General features: G+C 27.0%; 12 protein-coding genes across 12 annotated transcripts; 8 read left to right on the forward strand and 4 right to left on the reverse strand.

Annotated features, from left to right (window-relative positions):
- Nucleotides 1-278: 278 nt before the first annotated feature.
- T551_01088 (uncharacterized protein) lies at nucleotides 279-2,109 on the forward strand (the record flags this gene model as incomplete). Its single annotated transcript, XM_018373351.1, has 2 exons — nucleotides 279-1,065; nucleotides 1,106-2,109. The coding sequence occupies 2 exons, from the start codon at nucleotides 279-281 to the stop codon at nucleotides 2,107-2,109; spliced, it is 1,791 nt and encodes a 596-aa protein (XP_018230519.1).
- A 344-nt stretch (nucleotides 2,110-2,453) lies between these two features.
- Nucleotides 2,454-4,355, forward strand: T551_01089 (uncharacterized protein; the record flags this gene model as incomplete). Its single annotated transcript, XM_018373352.1, has 6 exons — nucleotides 2,454-2,978; nucleotides 3,022-3,109; nucleotides 3,152-3,258; nucleotides 3,300-3,390; nucleotides 3,434-4,134; nucleotides 4,239-4,355. Exons 1-6 carry the CDS (start codon nucleotides 2,562-2,564, stop codon nucleotides 4,353-4,355), a joined length of 1,521 nt encoding a protein of 506 aa, XP_018230520.1. The 5' UTR covers nucleotides 2,454-2,561.
- A 707-nt stretch (nucleotides 4,356-5,062) lies between these two features.
- On the forward strand, nucleotides 5,063-8,936 carry T551_01090 (uncharacterized protein; the record flags this gene model as incomplete). The annotated part of the gene is made up of 4 exons (XM_018373353.1): nucleotides 5,063-5,090; nucleotides 5,146-5,714; nucleotides 5,754-6,005; nucleotides 6,045-8,936. The coding sequence occupies 4 exons, from the start codon at nucleotides 5,063-5,065 to the stop codon at nucleotides 8,934-8,936; spliced, it is 3,741 nt and encodes a 1,246-aa protein (XP_018230521.1).
- A 69-nt stretch (nucleotides 8,937-9,005) lies between these two features.
- On the forward strand, nucleotides 9,006-9,361 carry T551_01091 (uncharacterized protein; the record flags this gene model as incomplete). Its single annotated transcript, XM_018373354.1, has 2 exons — nucleotides 9,006-9,142; nucleotides 9,193-9,361. 2 exons carry the CDS (start codon nucleotides 9,006-9,008, stop codon nucleotides 9,359-9,361), a joined length of 306 nt encoding a protein of 101 aa, XP_018230522.1.
- A 1,202-nt stretch (nucleotides 9,362-10,563) lies between these two features.
- Nucleotides 10,564-11,741, forward strand: T551_01092 (phosphatidylinositol N-acetylglucosaminyltransferase; the record flags this gene model as incomplete). Its single annotated transcript, XM_018373355.1, has 6 exons — nucleotides 10,564-10,741; nucleotides 10,790-11,014; nucleotides 11,057-11,234; nucleotides 11,278-11,425; nucleotides 11,467-11,639; nucleotides 11,684-11,741. 6 exons carry the CDS (start codon nucleotides 10,564-10,566, stop codon nucleotides 11,739-11,741), a joined length of 960 nt encoding a protein of 319 aa, XP_018230523.1.
- Nucleotides 11,742-12,012: 271 nt separating this feature from the next.
- On the reverse strand, nucleotides 12,013-14,283 carry T551_01093 (uncharacterized protein; the record flags this gene model as incomplete). The annotated part of the gene is made up of 10 exons (XM_018373356.1): nucleotides 12,013-12,135; nucleotides 12,186-12,306; nucleotides 12,352-12,404; nucleotides 12,446-12,622; nucleotides 12,667-12,968; nucleotides 13,014-13,181; nucleotides 13,226-13,364; nucleotides 13,408-13,561; nucleotides 13,607-13,746; nucleotides 13,792-14,283. The coding sequence occupies 10 exons, from the start codon at nucleotides 14,281-14,283 to the stop codon at nucleotides 12,013-12,015; spliced, it is 1,869 nt and encodes a 622-aa protein (XP_018230524.1).
- Nucleotides 14,284-14,742: 459 nt separating this feature from the next.
- Nucleotides 14,743-15,921, reverse strand: T551_01094 (cyclin-dependent kinase 1; the record flags this gene model as incomplete). The annotated part of the gene is made up of 7 exons (XM_018373357.1): nucleotides 14,743-14,850; nucleotides 14,899-15,040; nucleotides 15,086-15,482; nucleotides 15,527-15,539; nucleotides 15,585-15,633; nucleotides 15,680-15,836; nucleotides 15,885-15,921. 7 exons carry the CDS (start codon nucleotides 15,919-15,921, stop codon nucleotides 14,743-14,745), a joined length of 903 nt encoding a protein of 300 aa, XP_018230525.1.
- A 285-nt stretch (nucleotides 15,922-16,206) lies between these two features.
- On the forward strand, nucleotides 16,207-16,882 carry T551_01095 (riboflavin kinase; the record flags this gene model as incomplete). Its single annotated transcript, XM_018373358.1, has 3 exons — nucleotides 16,207-16,284; nucleotides 16,329-16,589; nucleotides 16,634-16,882. The coding sequence occupies 3 exons, from the start codon at nucleotides 16,207-16,209 to the stop codon at nucleotides 16,880-16,882; spliced, it is 588 nt and encodes a 195-aa protein (XP_018230526.1).
- Nucleotides 16,883-16,972: 90 nt separating this feature from the next.
- Nucleotides 16,973-18,553, reverse strand: T551_01096 (uncharacterized protein; the record flags this gene model as incomplete). The annotated part of the gene is made up of 8 exons (XM_018373359.1): nucleotides 16,973-17,035; nucleotides 17,082-17,291; nucleotides 17,332-17,465; nucleotides 17,513-17,613; nucleotides 17,658-17,980; nucleotides 18,026-18,212; nucleotides 18,258-18,421; nucleotides 18,473-18,553. The coding sequence occupies 8 exons, from the start codon at nucleotides 18,551-18,553 to the stop codon at nucleotides 16,973-16,975; spliced, it is 1,263 nt and encodes a 420-aa protein (XP_018230527.1).
- Nucleotides 18,554-18,735: 182 nt separating this feature from the next.
- T551_01097 (uncharacterized protein) lies at nucleotides 18,736-22,363 on the reverse strand (the record flags this gene model as incomplete). Its single annotated transcript, XM_018373360.1, has 11 exons — nucleotides 18,736-19,613; nucleotides 19,657-19,874; nucleotides 19,922-20,298; nucleotides 20,338-20,563; nucleotides 20,604-20,746; nucleotides 20,794-20,838; nucleotides 20,880-21,118; nucleotides 21,157-21,247; nucleotides 21,297-21,416; nucleotides 21,459-22,036; nucleotides 22,084-22,363. 11 exons carry the CDS (start codon nucleotides 22,361-22,363, stop codon nucleotides 18,736-18,738), a joined length of 3,195 nt encoding a protein of 1,064 aa, XP_018230528.1.
- A 180-nt stretch (nucleotides 22,364-22,543) lies between these two features.
- On the forward strand, nucleotides 22,544-23,929 carry T551_01098 (uncharacterized protein; the record flags this gene model as incomplete). The annotated part of the gene is made up of 4 exons (XM_018373361.1): nucleotides 22,544-22,640; nucleotides 22,687-22,882; nucleotides 22,931-23,384; nucleotides 23,432-23,929. The coding sequence occupies 4 exons, from the start codon at nucleotides 22,544-22,546 to the stop codon at nucleotides 23,927-23,929; spliced, it is 1,245 nt and encodes a 414-aa protein (XP_018230529.1).
- A 364-nt stretch (nucleotides 23,930-24,293) lies between these two features.
- Nucleotides 24,294-25,170, forward strand: T551_01099 (uncharacterized protein; the record flags this gene model as incomplete). The annotated part of the gene is made up of 4 exons (XM_018373362.1): nucleotides 24,294-24,524; nucleotides 24,571-24,666; nucleotides 24,717-24,800; nucleotides 24,847-25,170. The coding sequence occupies 4 exons, from the start codon at nucleotides 24,294-24,296 to the stop codon at nucleotides 25,168-25,170; spliced, it is 735 nt and encodes a 244-aa protein (XP_018230530.1).
- Nucleotides 25,171-25,213: the final 43 nt, after the last annotated feature.

The following is a 25,213-nucleotide window of genomic DNA, read 5'->3' on the forward strand; positions in this document are numbered from 1 at the left end:
TATATTTATATTTTTAACAAATTGTAGTACCATTTAGAAAGAATTTCAAGGTTTTTTTAAATCTTTTATTTCATTATTAACTATTTTTCAAAAACATTAAATTATTCGAAAAGATAAAATTTTCTTAGTATTGTTTCTAATACAGAGATTATCATTTTTAAATAAAAACCAACATTTTCTTCATTGTATTATTTAGTGACAAATTGATAAAGTTTTCTCTGGATAATAGTTTTTTCAGAAGATCTTATAAATAAGCATTGGAATTATACTTTCTATAAATGGATTCTCCCTCTTTTACAATTTTTGATTTATCTTTAAAATCCTCAAACGATTTTTATAGGGATATAAGTAATGAGTCTAATTTAGAATCAAACGAAACACCATCACTTGTTGAAACATTTTTAGACATGTCTTTAAAAGATACAGAAACAAGTAATATATTTGATACAAACTACGAGCATGAAAAGTCTGAAAACTTTTTTACACCAGAAACAACACCTTTTAAAGCTCAACCTTCTAATATTATTTCTCCTATTGAAAGACAAGAATTAAAAATACCTGATACACTTGTAATTTTACATGAAAGCTGCGTAAAGCATGAGTTTGAGAGGAATAAACGTGATTTAAAGTATATAGTTGAACGACCTAGAAGATATAGAGCAGCAATAATCGGTTTATATATTTCACATCTTAAATATATACTAATTTCAAATATAGGGGCATTATCAGCAAAAGCTCATCTTGATATGGAATTAGAATTTAATTCATTTAATATTTATCAGTCAACAAGACTTATACCTATTATTAACAATCCTGTTATTGAATTCGTACATGGCGAAAATTGGCCTCTAGAACTCTACAAACTTTGTAAGAATGCACATAAAGCAATTACAGAAGGGGAAACAGAGATTCCTGGAGATAAATATCACACCGGTGACCTTTATCTTGGGCATACTTCTCTTGAAGCATTTGAGGGGTGCTTAGGTGCTATATACGATGGAATTGATCGTTGTTTAGCCCAATCTTCTAATGTTAAGAATGTACATGTTCTTCTTCGTCCTCCAGGTATTATATATATATATATATACTATTTTTAAAAAAATAGGTCATCACTGTTCTAGAGAAACACCTTCAGGGTTTTGTCTCTTAAATAATGCATTAATTGCAATATCTTACGCTCATAAAACATATGGGATTACTCATTTTGCAATCTTAGATTTTGATCTTCACCATGGCGACGGCTCACAAGAAATTTCATGGAGGATTAATCAGGAAACAGATCTTAATCTTAACATAGGATATTTTTCTTTACATGATATTTACTCATTTCCATGCGAAGGTCCATTCTCTACAGTGCAATCTAAAATAAAAGATGCAAGCATATGTATTATGAATCACAACCAGGCTATTTGGAATATTCATATAGAAAAATATGATACAATTGAAGAATTTGAAAAAATATATAATAATTCTTATATAAAATTATTAACAAAAGCGGACGATTTTTTCAAAAATAGTAACGCTTTACCTGAACAATGTCTTTTAGTTATAAGTGCAGGATTTGATGGCTCAGAATTTGAAAGCGAGCATATGCAACGACATGGATACCATTTACCTACCTTGTTTTATTGGAAATTCTCTAAAGACGCACTCTCATTGTCCAAAAAAAGATGTTGTTCCCGCATTTTTAGTATTATGGAAGGAGGATACTCTGATAGGGCTATTGCCTCTGGAACTTTTGCATTATTATGTGGGTTAACAAATGTTAATGAAAAAGATATAGATATGTGTGAATTTTTGTGGAAAATGGAACATTTTTCTTGTATAGACAAAGCAATTTCTAAGGGTACTGTATCTCGACTTCCGAAAACTTTTTTACATGATAAACAAATTAATTGGATAAAAAACATCATAAAAATGGCACAGCAATATACATCAATTCTGAACCCAAAAAACAGTCTTATTATAACGTCAGAGGATAAAATGACACTTCGAGAACGCAAAAAACCAGTTGATTCTACCATTATAACTTCGCTTATCGATCGTATTGAAAAAATAGAATTAGATAAAACTATAAAATTACCACTTATTAAGAATGAGCATATATAGAAATTTGGATCCATAGCTAGATCAAAATCATTATGTATATTTGTTATATTTAATTATTTTTATCAAAATATCAAAAAAACTCAAGAAATATCGGCAAATATTTTTTTATATTTTCATCATTGCTTATTTTAATAATATTCATTTTTTTATTTTTTACTAAGCAATTTATCCCCTTAATTTCTATATACTTCTTAGATATACATTTTTTTGTATATACTTTGTTGCTACGAAAATCGATTTAAAATCAGCATTTCAACTTCGATCTTCAAAAACCGCGTCAAAAAGCCAACAGGTAAGATAAGACAAAAAAGAGATTAAATCAAAGAAATAATGTAGTTTTTAGGCTTCATTTTCAGATCAATAAGTTTATGCATGATTAGCTTTAGTTTCACGTTTTTTTTCTATTGAAATTGACTAAGAAATGAAGAAAAAAATAGTATTTAAAATATAAAATGATTGAACATAAAAATGCAGAACGCCAGCCGCTTATTGCGCGTTCTATGAATCTTCAACTGCATGTTGTGTCTCAACAACCGTCTCATAACTCAGAACATGAAATTTCTCCTGTTTTAAAACGAGTTCTTATTGAGTCACCTGTGCAAAAAGTAAAAGATATAGATACAATATTAAGCAGAAAATCAACAAAACGTACAAAACATGAACAAGTGGCAAAACTTAAAGCATTTAGTCAAACACATCAGGGATCAGTAGAGTCATGGAAAATACCTTCAACTGAAGAAACAAATATGAAAATTAGGGAATGGCAGCGACAATATCGCAAAGCATTTCCAAGTTTTAAGTTTTATTTTGACTCTGTTGATCAAAATATGAAGCATAAACTCACTAAACAAATCAATAAACTTGGCGGCGTAAGAAATAAACAATATAAAAATGCATTCATTAATAATATAGACGGTGGAAGCATTTTTTTCAAAAAATATTACACACGTTGTAACAACTAGGCCCATTCCTGATTTTACAGATATTTCTCTTCAACTAGGTTAGGTTTAAACATAAAACATTTTTGTTAATTTTTAATTAGCTCGAAAATTAGGGCCAACTACAGATACAGCCTTTGTTACATCTTCTACGTCTCAAAATAAACCTCGAAAGCTTTTTGGACTAGGAAATATTTTAAAAGATTCATATGTAATTGGGTATGTTATAATATATCTCACTTTTTTTCTTAGATATCTAGCAAACCTAATCAAGAAGAATTGTTAAAAAATGATGTTTTAATCAAGGCACATGAATATGGTATGAAAATATGGTCATTCGATAGTAAGAATCTGCTTATGATATAATAATTTTAATTACTTTTTAGAATTTGTAAATCGAATTCTACGTTCGCTCCTTGATTTATCATTAACACCTAATCAGCCAAAACTTTCATATCTTCTTTATGATGAAAAAATCAATGGGACACGAGAGAGAGATCGATCTGCACCACGTGAGGATTATGTTTATTTTAAAGGGCCTTATATTTTTGTTCGGGATATGTCTAATATTTATCGTCCTATTATAATAAAAGAATGGCCAAAACCACCTAGTGGGAAAATTTCTGAAGGGGAATGGCCCCAATTTCGTGTTACAGATTTTGGACATTGTCCATTTATACGAAACAATTATCGGAAATCACATCCTCCTTCATCTTTACCAAAACATGAAATGTTCAAAGAGTTGCAAAATATCCCTGAATCATCTAAAGACCTTAAAGGGATCCTTTTTAACCATTTAAAAGACAATACTCGTCGAATTCACAGTCAGATTCAGTCTATGAATCAAATAGATATAAATGCATCTGGAATTATACAGTCAAATCTTACATCAACCATACGTTCTCAGACATCTACAAATACTAGAAGTGGAGGAATGGCAGGATCTATTACAATACCTCTAAGTAAATCTGTAGATGATCTTAAAAGGAAAGTTTTTATTCAAGTACAACAGCGACGGTCTATTCAGGAGAATATAAATGCATTCCAACACTCACAAATTGATCCAACAGATAAAAAGAAAGTTAAAGTAGAAAGTAAGCCGGGATATTGTGAGAATTGTAGGGAAAAATTTGAAGATTTTGATCAGGCATGTAAATCACATTTTCGTTCTATCCTACTTATTTTTTTAAGCATATAAATTCACGTCGCCATATAAAATACGCTACTAATGATGAAAACTTTGCAGAATTAGATGAATTGCTTTCTAGCCTAAAAAGAAAACGACTCCCATGGATTGTTGAAACATAATTATAGATTTGGTTATTCCTAAATATATACCGTTTGTTTTCAGTTAATATTTTTGTTACAGCAAAATTTTTCTTAAAAAATACTCTAGAGATTTTAATCAATATGTTTATTTCTTGATCATAGAAAAACAATCACATTATAGCATTCCACTTAAATGAATTGTTTGAATGTATATAATTTATAATTTCAAAAAATATATTCATTACCCTTGATATTTTAAGAGTCAAATGTCTTTTTTTCACAAATCTTTTTACTCAAAAACAATCAAAGTAAACACAAATATTTCATGTATTTAAACATATTATATTTTTAATCATTTATCTCATTTTAAATCCTATCTTCTAACTTTACAAGTCTGTCAAACATAAACTATTTACACTGAAATTTTTATTCAAATTATAATCCACATAAAAATTAATATTAAAAATCATATGCTTTTATCTTGATCATTTTCATCTTATATATTAACCCTAGATTAACCAGTTCCCATCGTCTGTTCGATGTTTATAATAGTTTGAAGGAATAAGTTTTGAGATTTAAAAAACCCATATTTTGCAGTATAGTTTAAAAGATTATCATATTTTTAAGTTCTTCGTAAGTTTAGAAACATATAAAGGTATATAAGACATTTTTTTTTATGAAAAAAGTAAATTTAAAAAGATATTTCAAAATCTCGGGTTTAAAGAAAGATTTAAAAAAATAAGAAAATGCCAGTAAACTTGTTGTTGGAGAAAAGTATGTACATGAAAAGTAATTATTAGCAGTTTAAGGTTCTAAAAGAAAATTTTAGATGACTTATCTTTGAACAATTTGCCTTTGGATCAAACAAACACATCTTTACTTATGAAAAAAAATTACCATACAAATGGTAATAATAATATTTTTGGAAAACATGATACTAATTATTCAGATGAAGATCTTAATTATTCATTGGCGGCAAATCCAAATCACAATACAGTACCTAGCTATCCCATTTTTAGTTTTAATTCAGAAGAATCTTTTCCATCACTTAAGCCATCAGCTGCAGCTTCTGCAAAAGCTGAAAAGGAAACAAAGAATCAGAATGAATTAGGGGGGCATAATGGTCAAATTGATAAAAAAAGTTACCCAAAAATAACACCTTTAATTAAGACAACAATTGAAACATTACGACTTGAAGCTAACCAACAATCACCTTTAAAAGAGTTTGGAAGCAAATCTACAGTAGGGGAGGTTGCTCGTCATGTTATGGAAGAAACACATACACACATTGATATGTCTACTGCACGAAAAACAGGAATAACGACGTTCTTAATCCGTGGAAAACCTGATGATGTTCATCGTGCTCGAAGAATGCTAATGAAAGAACTAACACAAAAGGTAAATATAAAAATGACATTTTTTTTCTAAAATCTAAAGGTTACTATAAAATTGTCAGTTCCTTTAAATACGCTTGGTTCTATTATTGGCACTCGAGGAAGAGTTTTGAACAGTATTATTGAAACATCAGGAGCTAAAATACAGCTTCCAAAGCGTAATATTGGAAAAGATGCATCTATTCAGCATCCAAATAGTGAGTATAAAAATGAGATGGTAGAAATTATTATTACCGGGGACAAAGAAGGTGCAGAATCAGCAAAGAAAAAAATAGAAACTATAGTAGAAGAAAAGGTATCTTTCTCTTTTTTTTGCACTATCATAATATTCTAGACCTCTCATATAACTTTAAAAATTACTTCAATAAACTCAGAATTCTACGGTTTAATATCGGGTCTAAATAATTCAAAAATTAAAGAATTGACCGAAGGAAAAGACCTTAAGATTGAAATTCCACTTCCTTGTTTAATTGATGCTGATGAGAAATCAAAACCTATTACAATTAGCGGAGAAAAGAATCTTGTTAATAATGCAAAAATATATATTGAGAACTTGTATTCAGAACTTCAATGCACAACTGTTCAAGCATCTATTATTGTTGCTAAAAAGTTACATAAGTATCTTGATGAAGAATTACAGAAGGATATTTTATCTCAATTGCAATGTTCTTTAATAATTTCTCCTTCATCTGAAAATATATTAATTCGCGGTTCTCCTATATATATTGGAAAATGCATTCAAAATGTTATGGATAGAGTTAAATCTATACATATAGATTCATTAAATATTGCTGATGTACATTCTTCAGAAACAGATCAAACAGTATATGCTAAAGATATTTCAAGATATTTTTTTAAAAAAAAAGAGATTGCAAGAATAGAAAAAGATTATCAAGTGCAAATTACATCACCCACTTTAGAAGTATTATTAAAATCAGATTCTAATCCTGTTATATATGAATTTGCAGGTAACATTGAAAATGTTAAAAATGCTAAAAAAGACCTTACAAAACTTGTTAATTCATATCCTCCATATTGCATTCTAAGGCTAAATCTTGATCCATTATTACATTGTCATATAATTGGTCAAAAGGGAAGAAATTTACAAAAAATAAGAGAACAATATTTTGTAGATGCTCTTTTTTCAGATGAAGATTCTTTTAATTCTGAAATTGTCCTTATTTATGAAGGAAAACCAAGGGAAGAATTGCCTTCTGCAAGTGTTGTTCAATCAATACTTAATGGTGTTGCGGAATTACTTAAAAAAACAGCAACAGAAATGTCTGATATAGTTTCTCATGATATTCATATTCCTGATAAATATCATAAATATATACTAGGTCCTAAAGGTACAACGTTAAACTCAATCATAAAAAAGTCAAATTCAGTAGTCAAGGTTAAATTTTCAACTGGAAAAAAAAAAGACACAGATAATATTATTATTGATGAAAATATGGTCAATGTAAGAGGTGTATCATTTGGTGTAGAATACGTTGTTAAAGAAATCGAAAAAATTGTAGAAGATTTGAAACTTCAAGAACTTCATTCACACTCAGTAACTTTTGATTTTCCACAAAAATTTTTAAAAAACTTAGTTGGTAAAGGAGGTAACAATATTATGAAAATAAAAGAAGAATTAAATGTCAAAATTGATTTTCAAGATGGAAAAGTTACTATTCAAGGATCCAAGAAAAATGTAGAAGATGCAAAATCACGTGTTGAAGCTTTTGCAAAGAAAATGGAAGATCAAATGGTAATTCATTTATCTATTCCAGTGAAGCATCATGGCAGTCTTATTGGCCAAAATGGAAAATTTGTAAAACGACTTGAAGAAAAATATAAAGTTAAAATTAATTTTCCTCGTGAAAATTTGGAAAATAAAAATACTCATGACAAAAAATCAAACATGAAAAATGAAGTTACAATTCGTGGAGATAAAATTGCAGCAACGTCTGCAAAGTTAGAATTATTAGATCTTTTAGATTACGAAAAAGAACATGGAAATACAACAACTTTTACAATTCCTATGTCTGCTGTTCCTCAAATAGTGGGTAAATCAGGAAATAATATTAACGATTTAAAAAATGAAACTGAGACTCGAATTGAAATTGAAAAATCTACATCAGATGATCCATCTGCTATGGCAACTGTTTTTATTCAAGGAACTAAAGAAGGAATTGAGAAGGCTAAAAAATCCATTCTTGATACTGTTAAAATAATTCAACAACAAGTTACTCGTACTCTTGTTGTTGACAGAAAACATCATCGTACTCTTATAGGTCCTGGAGGAAGTACTTTGCGTAATATTATAGTTAGCTCAGGTGTAGTTGGGGATCGTGCACAGCTTGCTAAAATAGTTCAATTTCCTAAAACAGAGAATATCTCTGATAAGATTATAATTAATGGTGAAAAGGTACTAGTAGATAAGATCGAAAATAAAATCATATCTATGGTAAAAGAAATTGAAGAAAAAACAACTCTTGTTATATCTATACCATCATCTAAAATGAAAGTAATAATTGGTAAAGAAGGAAGTATGCGAAAAGAACTTGAAGCAAAATTTTCTGTTATAATAAAGATACCTAGAAAATTTACCGATAACATACAAGAAAATGTAGAAATAAAAGTAATAGGGAAAAAAGAGCTAGCAGAAAAAGCAATAGAAGAGATAAACAATTTTATAAAAACAGAAGAATGTTGTATAATCAATGTTCCTTTGAATTCTCATCAATGCATTTCAGAAAATGGTACTTTTGCTCGTCGTATGAAAACATTGCATGGAGTGATAATAGAATATAATGATCATTTAATACCAAAACAGGAATTAAGCAATGAAATAGAATATCTCAACACTGAAGTTAAAGATATAAATGATAAATATTCATGGCATGTTATTGTAGACCAAGATGATAAAGATATTTTATGGACATTAAAAGGAAAAACTGAGAAAGTAGATCAGGTTAAAAATATTATCAACAAGATAATTAAGCAAGTAAAACATTATACAGCAACCGGTTACCTTAAAATACCTTCAAGTTATCATGGAATAATTATAGGACAAGGAGGAACTAGAATATCCCAAATAAAAACCGAAACAGGATGTTATATTAGTGTTCCTCGTATGAACAACGGTGATCTTATTACTTTAAGAGGAACACTTGATGGGCTTGAGAAAGCACGGACAATGATTATAGATTCTCTTAATTTTGTACATAAGAATATATAAATTTAATTATAAATTAATATATCAAAATATAAATTTATTTCAAACCAATTATTTTTAAATTCTATAAAAATGGAAAATAAACTTACAAATATTTCTGATGAGCAATATAACCAAGAGATCTCCTTTCTTCAAAGGATGAGGGCTCTAAAATTCTACAAATTCGTTTCAAGATGTTATAAACCAGTTACTTTTTATCTTTGGAATGAGTTAGTTTTTTAAATAAAAATAAAATCAATTAAATCAGTATATTTTATAGGAAATACTTAAGTGCTTCACATTTTTTAGGAACAGATGCACTTGAAACCAAGTTTTGTGTTAAAGACTTACAAACTGATTGGGGAATATATAAACGAGCAGTAATTCGTTCTGGAGATACTATTTCAATAAAATTTCCGTTAGAATTATTAGAAGAAGGAGAAATTTAGCTAAAATTCTATTATATATATCTTTTTCTTTAAAGAAACGTGATTTATAAACACAAAAATAATACTAGTATATTTATATTTAGATATTTTTTTTGATTCACTTAATTTTAATAGGAATTTTACTGAAATATTTACTATTAAAAAAAATAATTCAGTGTTATCTAAACTTTTCTATTATATACAATAATTCAAGATCGTTACTTTCACCATTGTATATAATATATTGATCTAAGCGAGAAAGGTTTTTAATTAAAAACTTTTATGTTTAAAACTCTTAAAAGATCAATAAATTATTTATACAATGTTGATATTGTTAAGTTCTTTTTCTTTTTTTAAAAAGAATCTTAACTTTTTTAGATATAATAAATCCTTTACTTACATCTTATTAGTAATTTAGTAATTTTCTCCCAAAAACACAGGAACTTTTTAGAAACTTTAAGAACAGATTATTTATATCAAAAAAAAACATAAAATGAAAAATAAAAACGTTTATTTGAATATCCATGATTATTATAAACAATATTTATTTATATTCTTTTATAAATCAAATATCCTTTCAATAGCATTTTCTATAAATTCATAAAAAACCAACTGTTATCATTAAAGATAGCTTTAATAATAAAAAAATACTCTCTTGCATCTGAACTTAAGATTGATTTCTACTTTATGTACTAATACATTACGTTTAATAAATATATATATATAATTTTAAAAAAAAAATTAGACATCCAATTTAAAAAATTATCTATTTTTTTATAAAAACTTTGAATTTGAATTGTGCAAATACTTTTTTTAAAAAATTCTATTTTATTCAATAAAAAATCTTTATAATTTTATAAAAGTTCAATTTTTTTAAAATTATTATTAATAAGTTTAATCCACAATCTTTAAAAAAATATATAAAATATTAAGAAATAAATGCTTTTTACTAAAATAATACCAAAATATATAAAAATATATTCAAAAACAAACCTTTTTTCACACTAACAATATTTTTTAATATATAAAAATATATTGTCGAATATATCGAATAACTTAAAGTTTTAGATTTATAATTTTTAAAAATTGAAACTTCAAAATAAGAGTTATACAAATTAAATCTAACTATAATCACCAAGAAACTAATAAAATATTAAGGTTATTGTATATCTATTTAAAAAAAAGAAAAGAAAAGGATGAAAATGTGATTTTTTTTCTAAAAAATGAACAAAACCTTATCACAGCAGTTTCCTGTTGTTAAAAAAGATATTCTCTATAAGAAAACAGTTCTTCCACTGCACAGGAAAAGGAGAAGGCCCTGGAGAAAACTTCTTTGGGTTAAACAAGATTATCCTGATAATTGGGTTGATAAATCATTTTTAAAAGAATTACGACGCAACGGTTTTAAATTTTCAATAACAATATCTTAGAAGATACTGAATGACTTAGTGAATGTACGATCCTATGATTTTTGGTCTCTTTTTGCAGATAGTATCGTTCTTACACAACATCTTTCTAGTATAGCTATATTCATTTGTGTATTCATTGCAATTTATCATGAACGCATGTCACCTGCCATTCTGGCTGGGATATCTACAGGTTTTACGATTTTTTGTTATATTTTTTGGGATCTGAGTGTAACTAAGTTCAATTATAATCAAAATGTTCGGAATCGTGAATAATCCTGTTATATATGTATATAATAATATCTTTTAGGAAAAGAAATAACAAAATTTTCTATATTAATTATCCTTACTATTTTCTGTATTTCTCCTATTTTAGAATCTCTTACAAAATCAACAACATCTGATTCAATATGGGCAATGACATTCTGTCTATTTTTGGCTAACATTTTTTTTCATGACTATTCTACAGCTGAATGGGCCAATAAAAAGTATAAGAACTAAATATTTTTTTTCATGAAACTTAAATTTTAGATTTCCTGGTACTTTATCTACCAATGCGGGTATGATGGCATCAGTTATGCTTGCATCACGTTTAACATCATATATTCATGTTTTTTCATTAATGGTTTTTGCAGTTGAATGGTTTGCTTTATTTCCTATTTTTCGACGTTATCTTCGGGTAAATCTTAAGAATATAATTATCATTTTTAATTATTTAAGCAAAATTTTTCATTTATAATTCATCTTATTTTAACTGTATTTCTTCTTGCACTAGCTTCAATATTAATTGCATTGGAAATATCTTTTGTACTTACATTGGTATTTCTTTTTGGATTTTTTTTCATTTCTTTTGTATGTCCATTATGGATAATAAGTCTTCAAAAATATAAAAGGTATAGACATTTACTCATATATATTATATTGTTTACATTTCAAGTGAAATACATGGTCCTTGGGATATTGCAAAACCAAAATTAGGAAGCAGTTCAGGATAATTTCTTTAAATATAAATTTATCTTTAAAAATTTACATCATTTTTTTAAAAAACAAATCTCTATAAACTTAATGCATTATAAATAAAAATTTAAACATTAAAAATACTTGAAATGTTTTTAGCACATTATACTAATCTTTATTTCTAAATTTAAGCAATATTTTAAAAAAGTTAAAATTGTAATATATATAGATTATAAGCAAATACTATAAAAATACTATACAGCTAAAACATATTATTTTTCAATTTCAAACATATAAATGTAATTTTCATTAATATATTCGTTTGCTTACCATAGAATATCTTTCAAGAGTATATAATATATGCTTTTGATTTTTATCTTTAAGATTATTTTGGGTATCATTTAAAGATGATTTCACATTTTCATCAATTTCCTAAAATAAACTAAATGAACTAAATATATAAAAATATAATTTAATTCTACCTTCCGATCAACATAAGCAGGTTTTTTTACTTTAAGTTTCTGATTTTCCGTAATTTTATCATAATAAGTATATGAAAATTTAATAAGTATTATACTTAAAACTAATTTTATAATTATCAAACTTTTATTTTTTAAAAATATGCATTGTTAAATAACATAAACAAACCATAAAAAAAATAGAATTACAATAAAAGTTCCATGAAACAAAAAAAGATTATCCTTTTTAGTGTTATTTATAATACATTAAAAAAAAAACTAACCTTACAAATAAAAAATGGATATTTTAAAAATGCATCGTTTGATATTTTTGTTTTAAAGGGTTTATTAGGATAAAAAATTTTCCATATCTTAAAAAATGCCTGAATTATTAAACATGTTAAAGGTAAAATAGGTAGTCCAATCTTCCGAGAAACATAATACGGTTTCTTAATATACATCTATATAAATTATAAATCTATAATTTTAAAATTTCCAAACTTACATTTTTTTTATTTTTAAAATTAACATAATAACTAGAAAGCACACCTATAAACTGTTGATATATAGATGACTGCATGTGATTAAATTTTATAACAAAAAGATGTTTAATCCAATCCACAATCATTTCTGAACCCATAACTAGTAATACAGGCGATGTAACCATAAAAAAAACAGAATAAGAAGAAAAATGAAAAAAAGAACTAGGAAATAATGAAAATGTAGATTCCAATTCATATATTTCCATTAAATTCCTAAACAATACTATAGTAAGTATTAGACTTAATTGAAACCGTTCAACAATATCTGCAAAAAAATGAAATTAACTAAAAAAGCATAAAACATAAATACCTGCTAATGTCATTTGAAGAACATTTTCTTTTTCAAATTTCTTAAATACAGTTCCTTTAATTTCTACAAACTGACTTGATATAAGAAGAGTTAATAAAGCATTTGAATAAGAATTAACAGTAACATTTAAGGTCATAACTTGATAAAATAACATAGTCGTATGCAAAACTAAATCATCAAAATAAAATTTCAAAACTACATGATAACTATACCATTAGTTATAAGAGTAAGAATAAAATATGGAATAAGATTTAAATAATAATCTTTAATTGAATTTTTTTTATTAGATATTTTTGAAAAAAAAAAATCTACAACATCTTGCCCAAATGCTGAAAAAAGACGGTCTCCAATCTATATTATATTATAAAAATTATTATACAACATAATTACTTACTTCTAAAACACTATATATAACATAAAGTTTAATAGTAGCCTGACCACGGATATTATGATAAATACGACTAGCATCTAATTTTTGAAGAATAGTGCATGTTCCCAGGATCAAAAGACCTTCAAAAAGATCAATTTTTTCACTGGATTTCAGATTCCTATAAAATTTAATAATAATAATAATACAAATAAAAACACCATACTCTTCTATAGGAGTCATATTTTTTAATAAAAAAATATTATTTTTTAAAATCTTATATAAAGCTTTTAAAAATCTAAGTGGAGATATTGTAAAAAAATACAATACAGTATCAAGACAAACAAGCCAACCAAACAATAAAACCTTTATTATTATTAAAAAAATTAAATAATTAAAAAGAAAAAACACCTTTTCTAATTCTTTAGGAACAAGTAAAAAATTAACCAAATCTTCCTTATTTTCTTTTATTTCAAATTCTGCTGATAATTCTGCTAATAAATGTCTCCATAAGATATTTAACTGATAGCCTTTAAAATATTCCAAATATTTTTCGTCAAAATATTTACTAGTTTTTTGAGAACTACTGTGCATATTTTTCTTAAACAAATGCTCAAAGTTAATTGATCGTCGAGACCTCAAAAACGTCGGAGAATTATAAGCAGAGGTGCTATAATTATATTCTTTCTGTTTCTTTTTTTTTTCATAAGGAACAGAAGATGTCCTTTTTCCTAATTTATTTTTAAATTCAAATTGCTCAGAAGAATCCTTATTTTCATATAATATTTCTTCATAACTTTTACACTTTCTGGATACCAAATATGGATGTGAAACTTTTAAATCTGGACTTTTACTTAAGTTTTTGATATCTGTCTTTTTTTCTAAACTATTTATTGCTTTCATAATAAAAAATAAAATTATTTATAATAAATTTTCATATAACTTTGATAATTTTTCTAAATTATATATTAATTTAACTTTTTTTTAGACTAATTTAAATGTTTTTTACCAGATTCTTATTATAAAAACACTTTTTTAGTATATTTTCTAACTTTCATAAATTACAAATAATATAATCGATTATCGTTTAAATCTCCAAAATCTTAAATTTTATATGTATTTAATACCATTGATTTGAATAAAATTAAAAAGATATTTTTTAAATAATAAATTAATTTTCTAAATTTTATAACCAATATAACAGTTACAATATTTGCTAAATTCATTTTACAAAAAAAGTATTTATTTACTTATTTATTATTGACTATAATGAATAATTCCTGAAGCCAAAGACATAAGTTAAAAAAAAGGCAACTCAATTAAATAAATACTCATAAGTTATATAATAACCAACTATAAAAACTACAACACCAGATTAGATTTATTGACATGAACAAAATCATTAAAATATGGATGATCGAGAGCCCTTTTTGCACTTATACGCTCTGAAGGATAATATCGAAGACATTTCTACGTATTTATTAGTATTTTCTCGGACATTTTTTATGAATTAAATACTTGTAATAAATCTATTCCATCACTATCAAGTTCTGTAATTAATTCTGAAAGATTTTTTGGTGACCATTTAGGAAACGTTGCTTTAAAATCTGGATAAGATGTAATACCAGGCCAAGAATTCTCATCAGGGGTCCCTAATATTCTATAAAAATAAATAAATTATATTTTTAAAAAATAAAAATTCAACCTAAATATTCTAAATATTTCATCAATTTCCGAATCTCCCGGGAAAAGAGGTTTTTTTGTTGCCATTTCAGCAAAAATACATCCAATACTCCATATATCAAGAGCGGTTGCATATTGTCGACCACCCAAAAGAACTTCAGGAGCACGATACCAAAGGGTAACAACTTCATGTGTGTACCCACGAAGAGGAACACCAAATGCACGAGCAAGACCAAAATCTGCAAGTTTAAGGTTTCCTTCACGATCAATAAGAAGATTTTGTGGTTTTAAGTCACGATGAAGAATACGATGAGAATGACAGTACTTTACTCCAGATACAAGCTGGGACATAAACTTCTTGATCATTTCGGCACCCAACATCATGTCTTTTGGAATGCTGTTCATATATTTTTTCAAATCTATAAAAAGTAAAAAAAATACAAATATAAAAAGAAAAAAACACCTAAATCAAGAAACTAACAACATTAAACCATATTACATTGCTCATCAATAACTCTTACCTCAAAAACAAGATATAAACGTGACTCCTGATGAACAATATTCAGAAGCCTAGTTTTGACATAAAATTCCCACTAAAAAACAAAAAAAAACACACCTTACTACATTGTCATTATGCATCTCTTTCAAAAGAGAAATTTCACGGATTGCTGTGCTTGGAACCCCTTCATCTTCTGCTTCTAGCCGGATTTTTTTAAGTGCTACTATTGTGCCATTTTCAAGATCTTTTGCTTTATAAACTACTCCATATGTCCCTTCAATTGTTATTCATTTGTATGTAGTGCAAATATATCATTTCTTACCTTCTCCTACCTTCTCTAATCTCTGATATTGTTCCATAGTTTGCCATCAATTATTCTGAAATCTTGTTGTTATTATAGAGAAGTCACGTGATCGTTGCCAGAGTAACCTTTGTTAGGAGATAAAGATTAAGTGATTTATGGGCAAAAGTAAGATTTTTTGAGGAAAAAGAAAGGAGTAAAATTGCTTTATTTTGTTTTTTTGTATCAGTGTAGAAAATTTTGAAAGTTTATTTTTTTCGGGTAAAAATGTTTTTTTTGTAATGGAACGTTTTATTAACATTTATTATATAATAGTTTGTAGAATTTTTATAAAATAAAAAATATGCAAAAAAATACAGGAAATCTCCAAGAATCTGATACAGGACCAGAAAATCCGTTTCCTATTTATTTAAACAAAAGAGTTATTGCAACATTGAATGTTTTTTTATATATTTATAAATATAGGTGATTAAAGGTTATGGTAGAGGAACAAAAGAACTACAGATTCCAACAGGTATAATACAAAGAAATATAAATAATAAAATTAAAACAATTGGAGCAAATATTTCAGAAGAAAATATTCCAGAACTTTTTTCATGTATAGAATCGGGTATTTATTATGGCTGGGGCCGAGTGGCCATAGAAGACGAAGAAGATAATAATGTATATGCAATGGTGATGAGTATAGGGTGGAACCCGTATTATAATAATACAACAAGATCTGTGGTATGTTGAACATAAAGATTTTTTTTTTAAAGAAAAACATGTAGGAAGTACATTTTATTCACAAATTTAAAAACAATTTTTATGGTGAAGAAATACGACTAATTATAATGGGTTTTATCAGACCAGAACGTAATTATATATCTAAGGGTATTATTGTTTTTAAATATTATATATTTTCTAAAAAACAAGAACTATTAATAGAAGATATTCAAAACGATATTAAAATAGCACAAGGATATTTAGAACGAGAAACATATTCAATATATAAAGAAGACGAATTTTTGAAAAAATAAAGTAATATAGATGATAGAATAAATCCTTAACAAATTGAAAACGGTTATATATAAATATTAATGATTATTACATAATAACCTATTTAATGGTTATCTTAGCCATTCTAATAGTACAAGAAACTTTACTTCACCAACTACGCCTTTTTTAATTTCCTGTGTTTATAATTAAAATTGTATAATATATAATATTTAATTATACTTTGTGAGGGAGCACAATGCAATTTTGAACCCTTACTTCATCATGAATGGTGACGTCATTAGCAACAACAGTAATAGCTTGTACTTTCACTCCGTTCCGAAGAATTGTGGTATTGTGTTGCATAGGAAGAGTAGGAGTGCCTTCTACACGGGCCCATTGTCCAACACGACATCCTCGACTAATAATAGAATGAAGAATACATGCATTATCCTTCGAAATTAAAAAAATAATATAAGAAGTAATCTTTAACCTTAATTTCTGTTCCATCTAAAATAATAGCATTACTAATACGAACTCCGGAACAAATTTTAACTTTTGGTCCAATTGAAACATTTGGACCAAGTTTAGCAGAAAAATCTACAGATGCAGAAGAATCAATATATACTTTTAAACATTGTCAATTAAAAAAATTACAATCAATAACAAATTACCAGGTTGAACAATTTCTGGACCATCATCCTTAGAAAACAATTCTTTATCACCATTTTCCTGTGCACGCTGAAGATACAATGCATTAGCAGGAACAGAAGATCTAAATGTCTATTATGCAAGATTTAGATAAAAATAACAACATACCCAGCTGTTTTAATTTGACGCCAAAAATCATTAGTTTCATAAACAAAAAGCTTTTTCGTTTGACTAAGAGGAGCAAGAATATCCTGCTCAAGACGTAACCGTTCATCAGGGTGAAAAAAAGAATTCGATATCTCTTTATTTTGTTCATTTCTCAACCGTATAGATTCTTTGATTTGATCAAAAATAGAGCCATCAAAAATATATACACCACAGTTAATCGTAGAACTGATATGTGTTTCTGGCTTTTCAACATAGTGGATTACCTCTCCTGTAGATGAATCCCAGACAATACAACCAAAATTATTTGTAACATCAGGGGAAACCTGATGTACATATTAAAAATTTCCAAAATCAAAGCAATAAAATACTTTAGTTCCTAAGATTGTTCCAATAGCATTCTTTTCTAAATGCATTTTAAGCATATTTTTAAGAGGAAACGAACAACAAAGATCAGAGTGCAGAACAAAAATCATTTTAGGAGAATGCCGAAGAATAACATCACGAAAAAGATATAGCCCTCCAGCAGTACCAAGAGACTGGTATTCACGCAAATACCTTCAAAAATATCAGAAAATATAGAAAATAAAAAAAGTAAAATACTTAATAGAAAAATTTAAAAATCGATCTTTAGCATCCTTTAAAAAACTAGAAAAAACAGATTCATCATAAAACCCAATAAGAAGCACGTCACGAACAACTTCAACCTTTGATAATGCAATAAGATGGTGCCATATCATAGGTTTCCCTGCAATAGGAAAAAGAGGCTATATATATCAATTAACAGAAAAAAATAAATAAATCAAACTAAAATAAACCTTTGGGATATCTAATGACAAAGGACGGAATCTTGTACCACTTGAAGGTCCTCCTACAAGAATAATTGCAACAGCGGACATGGTTAACGTTAATATGTTGATATCGACAATGCTGGAGAGAATATCTATAAAATATAAAAAACCTTTTTCTTAAGAAATTTATTGTAAATATTTATAAAACATACTTTTTTCGTTTTAGTTAAAGCCAATTGAGAGTTTAATAAACAAACATTAAATATAAAAAACCAAGAGAAAATAATATATCATTCTGAATCACTTTCTGAAAGTATAAGTCTTGACTTTGTCCTAATTTTTTTTGTTTGAGGATCTATATAAGATGTAAAAGAGAATTTTTCACTATTTTTTTGAAATATATCATCAATATCATTGTTTAAATTCCTTGAAGGATATTTATCGATAATTGATTTCTCATTATCTATAATATCAGTTTCAACAGATCCATTGGTTTCAGTAGATTCATCGCTTTCAAAAAATAAAGGTTTTTCTGAACTATCAGAATAGGTATTATTAGTTTCTTGCTCAAAATTTAAACTCTTATCAGTTTCAATTTTTGTTTTCTTAGAATTAAACGCTGCAAGTTTCATTTTTTTCCTTAAAGTTTCTTCTGCTGCAAAAAACGCAAAATCCTCTTCTTCATCATTATCCGAATTTATAATATATTTAGAACTTTTTATAGAATTAATACGTTCTTGTTCTGTTTTTCTTCTTTTTTCTCTACGAATCTTTAATTCTTCGTCATTCAATAATTTCTTATGTCTTTTCTTAAATCCTTTAGATGGAGATTTAAATTCGTTTGAATCATCGATATGAAATGTATCATCAGTATCAAATGTATCATCTTCACTAAATTCATTATAACGGCTTACAGATTTATATTTCCGCCGAAGAAAATTAATAGCTGTTTTTCCATCATCAAATACAGGTGGATTATCAGTATACTTTTTAACAAGTCCCAAATTATAACTTAATACTGTAGAAGAAATTCCAAGAGGTATAATCAATGTAGGAACTATATCATTAGTTCTATTTTCCTCAACAAAACCACATAAAGAAAGCAATAAACGAAATTTTCCATTTTTAAAACATCTTTTTTTATATTGTTCAGTTTCAAAAACAATAACTAATAAATTATTAATTTAAAATATTTTAAAACATTTTTATACCAAAAGGTGATAATACGTTATTATGAGAATTATCTTCTAATAAATTTCTTGATTCTTCCTCCAGTTCCCATGCTTTTCTTTCATTTATAGCATCAGACAATTTAATTTTCAACCAATCTAATTCTTCGTTTTTATTTTCATCAAGTAATGCTCCAACCACAACAGAAATTTGCTGTTCAAAATTCATTCCTGGTTTAACTTCAAATTCAGCTGAAAGTCTATAAAAATTCTTAGTAATATTTTGAAATAAAAACTTAAGATTAACCTTAATGGCTTTAATACTTGTACTTCATCATGCCCATATTGAAGATAATATACAGTATCATGCATCTTATGAAACAAAAGTTCTACGTATAAAGCCGGTGACTGAGAAACAACAGAAACAAAACGCTTCATATAAAATTTTATAAATTTTTCTACTTCAACTCTACTAGGATTCTTTTTTGAAAAATTAATATCATCATTCATCATTCTATGAAAAAGCTCGCAAATATCAAGACGAAACATATATATTTCAGCTTTTTGTTTAACAAATATTCTATAAAAAAATGTTATTACACGTTTAATTTGTTCTGGAGTCAATTCTTTATAATATTCAAGGAATGTACGAAATGTATCAATACAATGGTCATTAACAAATTTCTATATTATTAATAAAAAAAATGCAATAAAGTTACATACCTTTTCAAATTTAAAAAATTCAAAAGATTTCTCTTTCAATACTGATTTAGATTTTATTTGTAAACTATTATCGAGTCCAAAATCATCATTCTCATTAGAAGGACCTGTTTCAATTTTTTTATTTTGACGTTGACGTGCTCGAACATACATATGAGCTTTTGTATTAGCATATTTTTCCAACATTTTTAGTAAAACATGAACTAATTCTGTACACGTATTTAAAAAACTATATACTTTAATTTCAAAAAAAAAAAATTATTATTTACCCAAATGATTGTCTCTTATAAAGTTTAAGAGTATTTACAATTAAATCTAAATTATGTTCTTCATAATATATATTATTCTGCATATTATTGGCTATTTCTTGATATTCTTCTGAAGAAGCAGTCATACAATTAATAATCAAAAGCTATATAAAAGTTATTTTTTAAAAAAACATATATGTCTAATTCATACTATTTGTTTAAAACATTCCATCCCAACATGCAATTCTTTCCAAATCTTTTTTAGTTAATATATTTATCTATTATCCGTAAACTCACTTTAAGATCAAACGATTCTCTCATTAATTTATAAACCATAATCAACGCTCTTTGTTCTAGCATACTAGCAACCAAACCATAATCTCCATCATTAGAAAAAGTACCGGAATTTTTAATAGAAATGCGTAATCTAAGAGCATGTATAAAATACCCAATACAATAAAGAAAATGAGTATGATTTTCTTGAGAAATTTTCATTTCTTCTCTTTCAAGATCTTGCAAAATAGCAGAAAAAAAAGCTAAAAACATTAAAACTTTCTAGCAAAAAAATACTTACGATTAAAAGATGAGCCTAAAAATTCATTTATAAAAGCAGAAATAATAACTGTTGCTTCATGGGAAATATATACAGGTTTATCAACATCGTCCTATATATTTAATCAATATTGAAATTTATTTATTTAAAACGAAAAAAACCGATGTAGATATTTTAGATTTACGCATTTTCCATCTTTTTGCTGCATCAATTTTAGCAAGACCGTTTTCTGAACCTTTTAGTATAGCTCCTTGACTAGCAACAGTAAGTCTCTTGTTATCCTAAAAACATTAAATAATAAAATTTAATCATTAAATTATTACAGCTGTTATTATTGAAACCAATGTACCAAATCTATTATGACGAGTAGTCGTGGTTTTTAAAATTTTCTTTTTTTTATCCATTTCTACCTTTAAAAGATTACTTAAATCATCAAATGGAGTATATGATTGATCTTTTTCAGACAAAAATAATTTTTCAGGACTTAATCCTCGAAGAAGATAGTAAATAATTTCAAGAACAATAACATCTTGAGAAACAAATTCATCTCCCATACCCCCTGCAACAGAAATAATAAGATCTAAAATTTCCGAATTTTTGAATGCGATTATGGTCTCATTTCGGGTAGTTTCCTCATCAATCATTGCAATATTCCGAATAAGATATAAAACTAAACGAATAATCCCCTCGTCTCGTTCAGATCTTTCTGATCTAGGAATAGCCATAGAAGGAAATGATACTGCAATTGAGGTAAACAAAATATTTCCCTTGGGATAATTTAAAAGCGATTTTTTATACGATGACTGTGCCAAACGAAGATGTGGGAGTTGCTCAAAAGACTCAGTATTCGTATTAAACTGATTCACTTCAAGTGGCCATGTCAATGAAACAAGCAACTCAACTATAAATACTATTAAAATTTTACATATATTAAAAAGCCATTTAAACCGCATGCAAGAGATAAACGCCATTTCACTTTGTCTCCCATATCAGACGGATCCCACATCGCCAAAATTGGACATAAATCCCCTTCTACAAAATTTGTATCAGCAAGAACTCGCTTAACATCCCAACTATTATATTTTTCATCATAATACTGAAGCCATCGTTTTAGATCTTTCAAGCACGCTAAACCATCATCTCCAAGAACATATGGCTTATCTTCTAAAGTAAAATCACAACCACCAAGTGCAGATATTAAATTATGAATAATGGACTCCAAAGACATACAAAACACTCATAAACAGTATCTTTTAGACCATTCAGTAATCAATAGTTTTTTTAACTGCAAAACCAATTGCTTTTATATAAATAAAAAAAAAAAAGACAATTATTAAATAATAAAAAATCTATAATTCTGTTAAAAATATTATCTTTTTTCCTGTACAAACCTTATAAAACCAATAACATGAAATATTTAATTTTTAATGAAGTTCTCAATGAGTTTTGTCGATATCAGCTTAACGACAAAAAAATGTCAAACCCACAATTTACTTGTACTCTTTGTAAGGTTGCCTTTCAGTCTTTAGAAGTTCAGAAAGTGCATTATAGGCAAGATTTCAATTAAAAAAAAACTTTTTTTCCCCAAAAAACTAAATACTTATAGATCAGAATGGCACCTTTACAATTTAAAGCGGAAAATAGCAGGATTTCCTACAGTTTCAGCAGAAATTTTTTCTCGAAAAGTAGTAGAAAGAAAAGCTATGTTAATGGAAGAAAGTTATAAACTTATTTCAAAGAAAAAAAAGTACAAAAATGGAAATTTTATAACATTAATTAATCATTTTTTCTTTAGAAATATCAAACATGATGATTTTATTAATAACTTAAAAATTCTAGAGCACAAGAATAGCAATGAACAGTCAAATTTAGACAAATTTGATATTTATGAAGCATCTCAAAAATCATTTGATGATGTCAATACATTTGATGATATCAATTTACATTCGGTAACACTAGAAAAAGTGTCGTCAAATAAAACAGACGAGGAAGCAATAATAGAAGAACGTATTGCAAAAAGCACATCATTGGAAATAACTGATTGCCTTTTTTGCACCCTAAAGTTTCATACACTTGATGAAAATTTAAAACATATGAAAAAAGTACATTCTTTGTTTTTGCCCCATCAAGAATATCTTGTAGATTTAGAAGGACTTATAAAGTATCTTGGGGAGAAAATTTCTATTGGAAATCTTTGTTTATCATGTGAAAAAGTAGGAAGAAATTTAAATAGTATTCGTCAACATATGGTTTGCAAATTTGGTTCTATTTATCATTATAACCAAGAATTTTTTAGTTTTCTAAAGGACATTATTCAATAGCATATAATACTGAAGAACAAAAGCTTGAACTGTCTGATTACTATGACTTTAGACCTTCTTATTTTGCAAATGATAATGATTCGGATTGGGAAGATATATCATCTGACCAGGATAGTAAAGATAGCATCTCATCTATCGGTTCTTTTGAAGACGAAAATATCATGATCGACAATGATTACGAACTTATTCTTCCATCAAAGATGAGGCTTGGACATCGTTCTTTAATCAGATACTATCAACAAAATCTTCACCCCAGAAATTTTCAAAAACAAACAAAAGATAGAAACAAAAGCGGATTAATACGACAGGAATACGTTCAACGATCATTACAGGGCGTTAGCGATTCCCGCAGAAAATTTTCTCAAAAACATATTAAAACATTCCAAGATTTTCGCCAAAAAGAAAACTTCCGAACTTCAGTTGCCCTCAAAAGCAACCACCAAAAACACTTTCGAAACGAATTACTCCAATAAATACACCTCTGTCATTATCTGCTATTCTTTATATTTTTTTATCTTAATATTATACATATGTACGACATTTCATCTGAAATATTTTCACGCTTCTACTAACTATTCTAACCACATATTTATATCACTTTTGGTCATCTGCACCTTTTCTTTTCTTTTATTATAATCTTTTATTTACTAGTCTCATTTTTCACCAAAAAACAAAAATTTTTCATTTATACACAATTTCTTAAACATTTCTTTTCTTTATTTCTGAAATTCTCACTTGGAACATTTTGATCTAACTTCCTTTTTACTTAATTTTTTCTCTAAAAATGCATTTAAATCTTAACAATTATCGATAACGCTTGTCAAATATAAAATTAAGATGCAAGAAGTTGATCAAATTTTAAAGGATTTAGAGAAGAAAAAAGAGATTCAAGCAGAATCAGAACCTAAAAAACAAGCAAAAAAGATTAGAAGATGTGGTACATGCAAAAAAATTGGGCATTCTAGGAATATTTGCCCAGAAAATAGAGAATTAAATACAGGGACTGAATGGAATACTCATACAGAAACTTTTTGTGGAATGATCACACCTGGACACGGAAAGTCGAATGTATATTTCTAATAAAACCATTTTTCAAGGCTGAATTTAGTTTTAGAACACGTCTGTCAAAAATAGCAAAAAAAGAAAACCAGAGTCGAATGGAATAAATATACTGAAAACTCCAACAAATACAGTGTTTTCATATACAAACGTATGATTCCTAATATTTGAAGTGCATATAGGTTGTTAATAAATAAATAGGCAACTCAAACAACACCATGTAGTATAGCAAAAAACAAGTTTCGAAAAAAGGGAGATAATGATAATTTATGCACAGAAGAAAATGTAGTATTGCTAGTAGTGGAAATAAATATTAACAATAGGTTTCCAGAATCGTAAAGAAAGTGTTACATTTTCTCATGTTCATCCATTGAGGTTTTCAAACGATCTAGACGATATTATTCCTCCAGCAGAATTCTTATTTCCATATGAAGGCATGAAGTGGTATGAAACCATGGAGTATTCTGTTGATTTTGAAAATATACAACCAGATTCTCGTAAAGATATGCTTGCTTTTTGTAAATTTAATTCTTACAAAAAAATCAATTATGAGGATATTTTAAATGATTCTCCTTTATTTAAACCACTTCCAAATAGCATTTTCGACTTTATTGATGATGAAATAGGGAGTAAAAGTCCAGTTCTTAATTTTTAATTACATAAAAATCAACAATAATTCACTGCATTCAGAAAAGGCT

The sequence above is a fragment of the Pneumocystis jirovecii genome (genome assembly GCF_001477535.1).
Source record: "Pneumocystis jirovecii RU7 chromosome Unknown supercont1.4, whole genome shotgun sequence".
Taxonomy (NCBI): Eukaryota; Fungi; Ascomycota; class Pneumocystomycetes; order Pneumocystales; family Pneumocystaceae; genus Pneumocystis; species Pneumocystis jirovecii.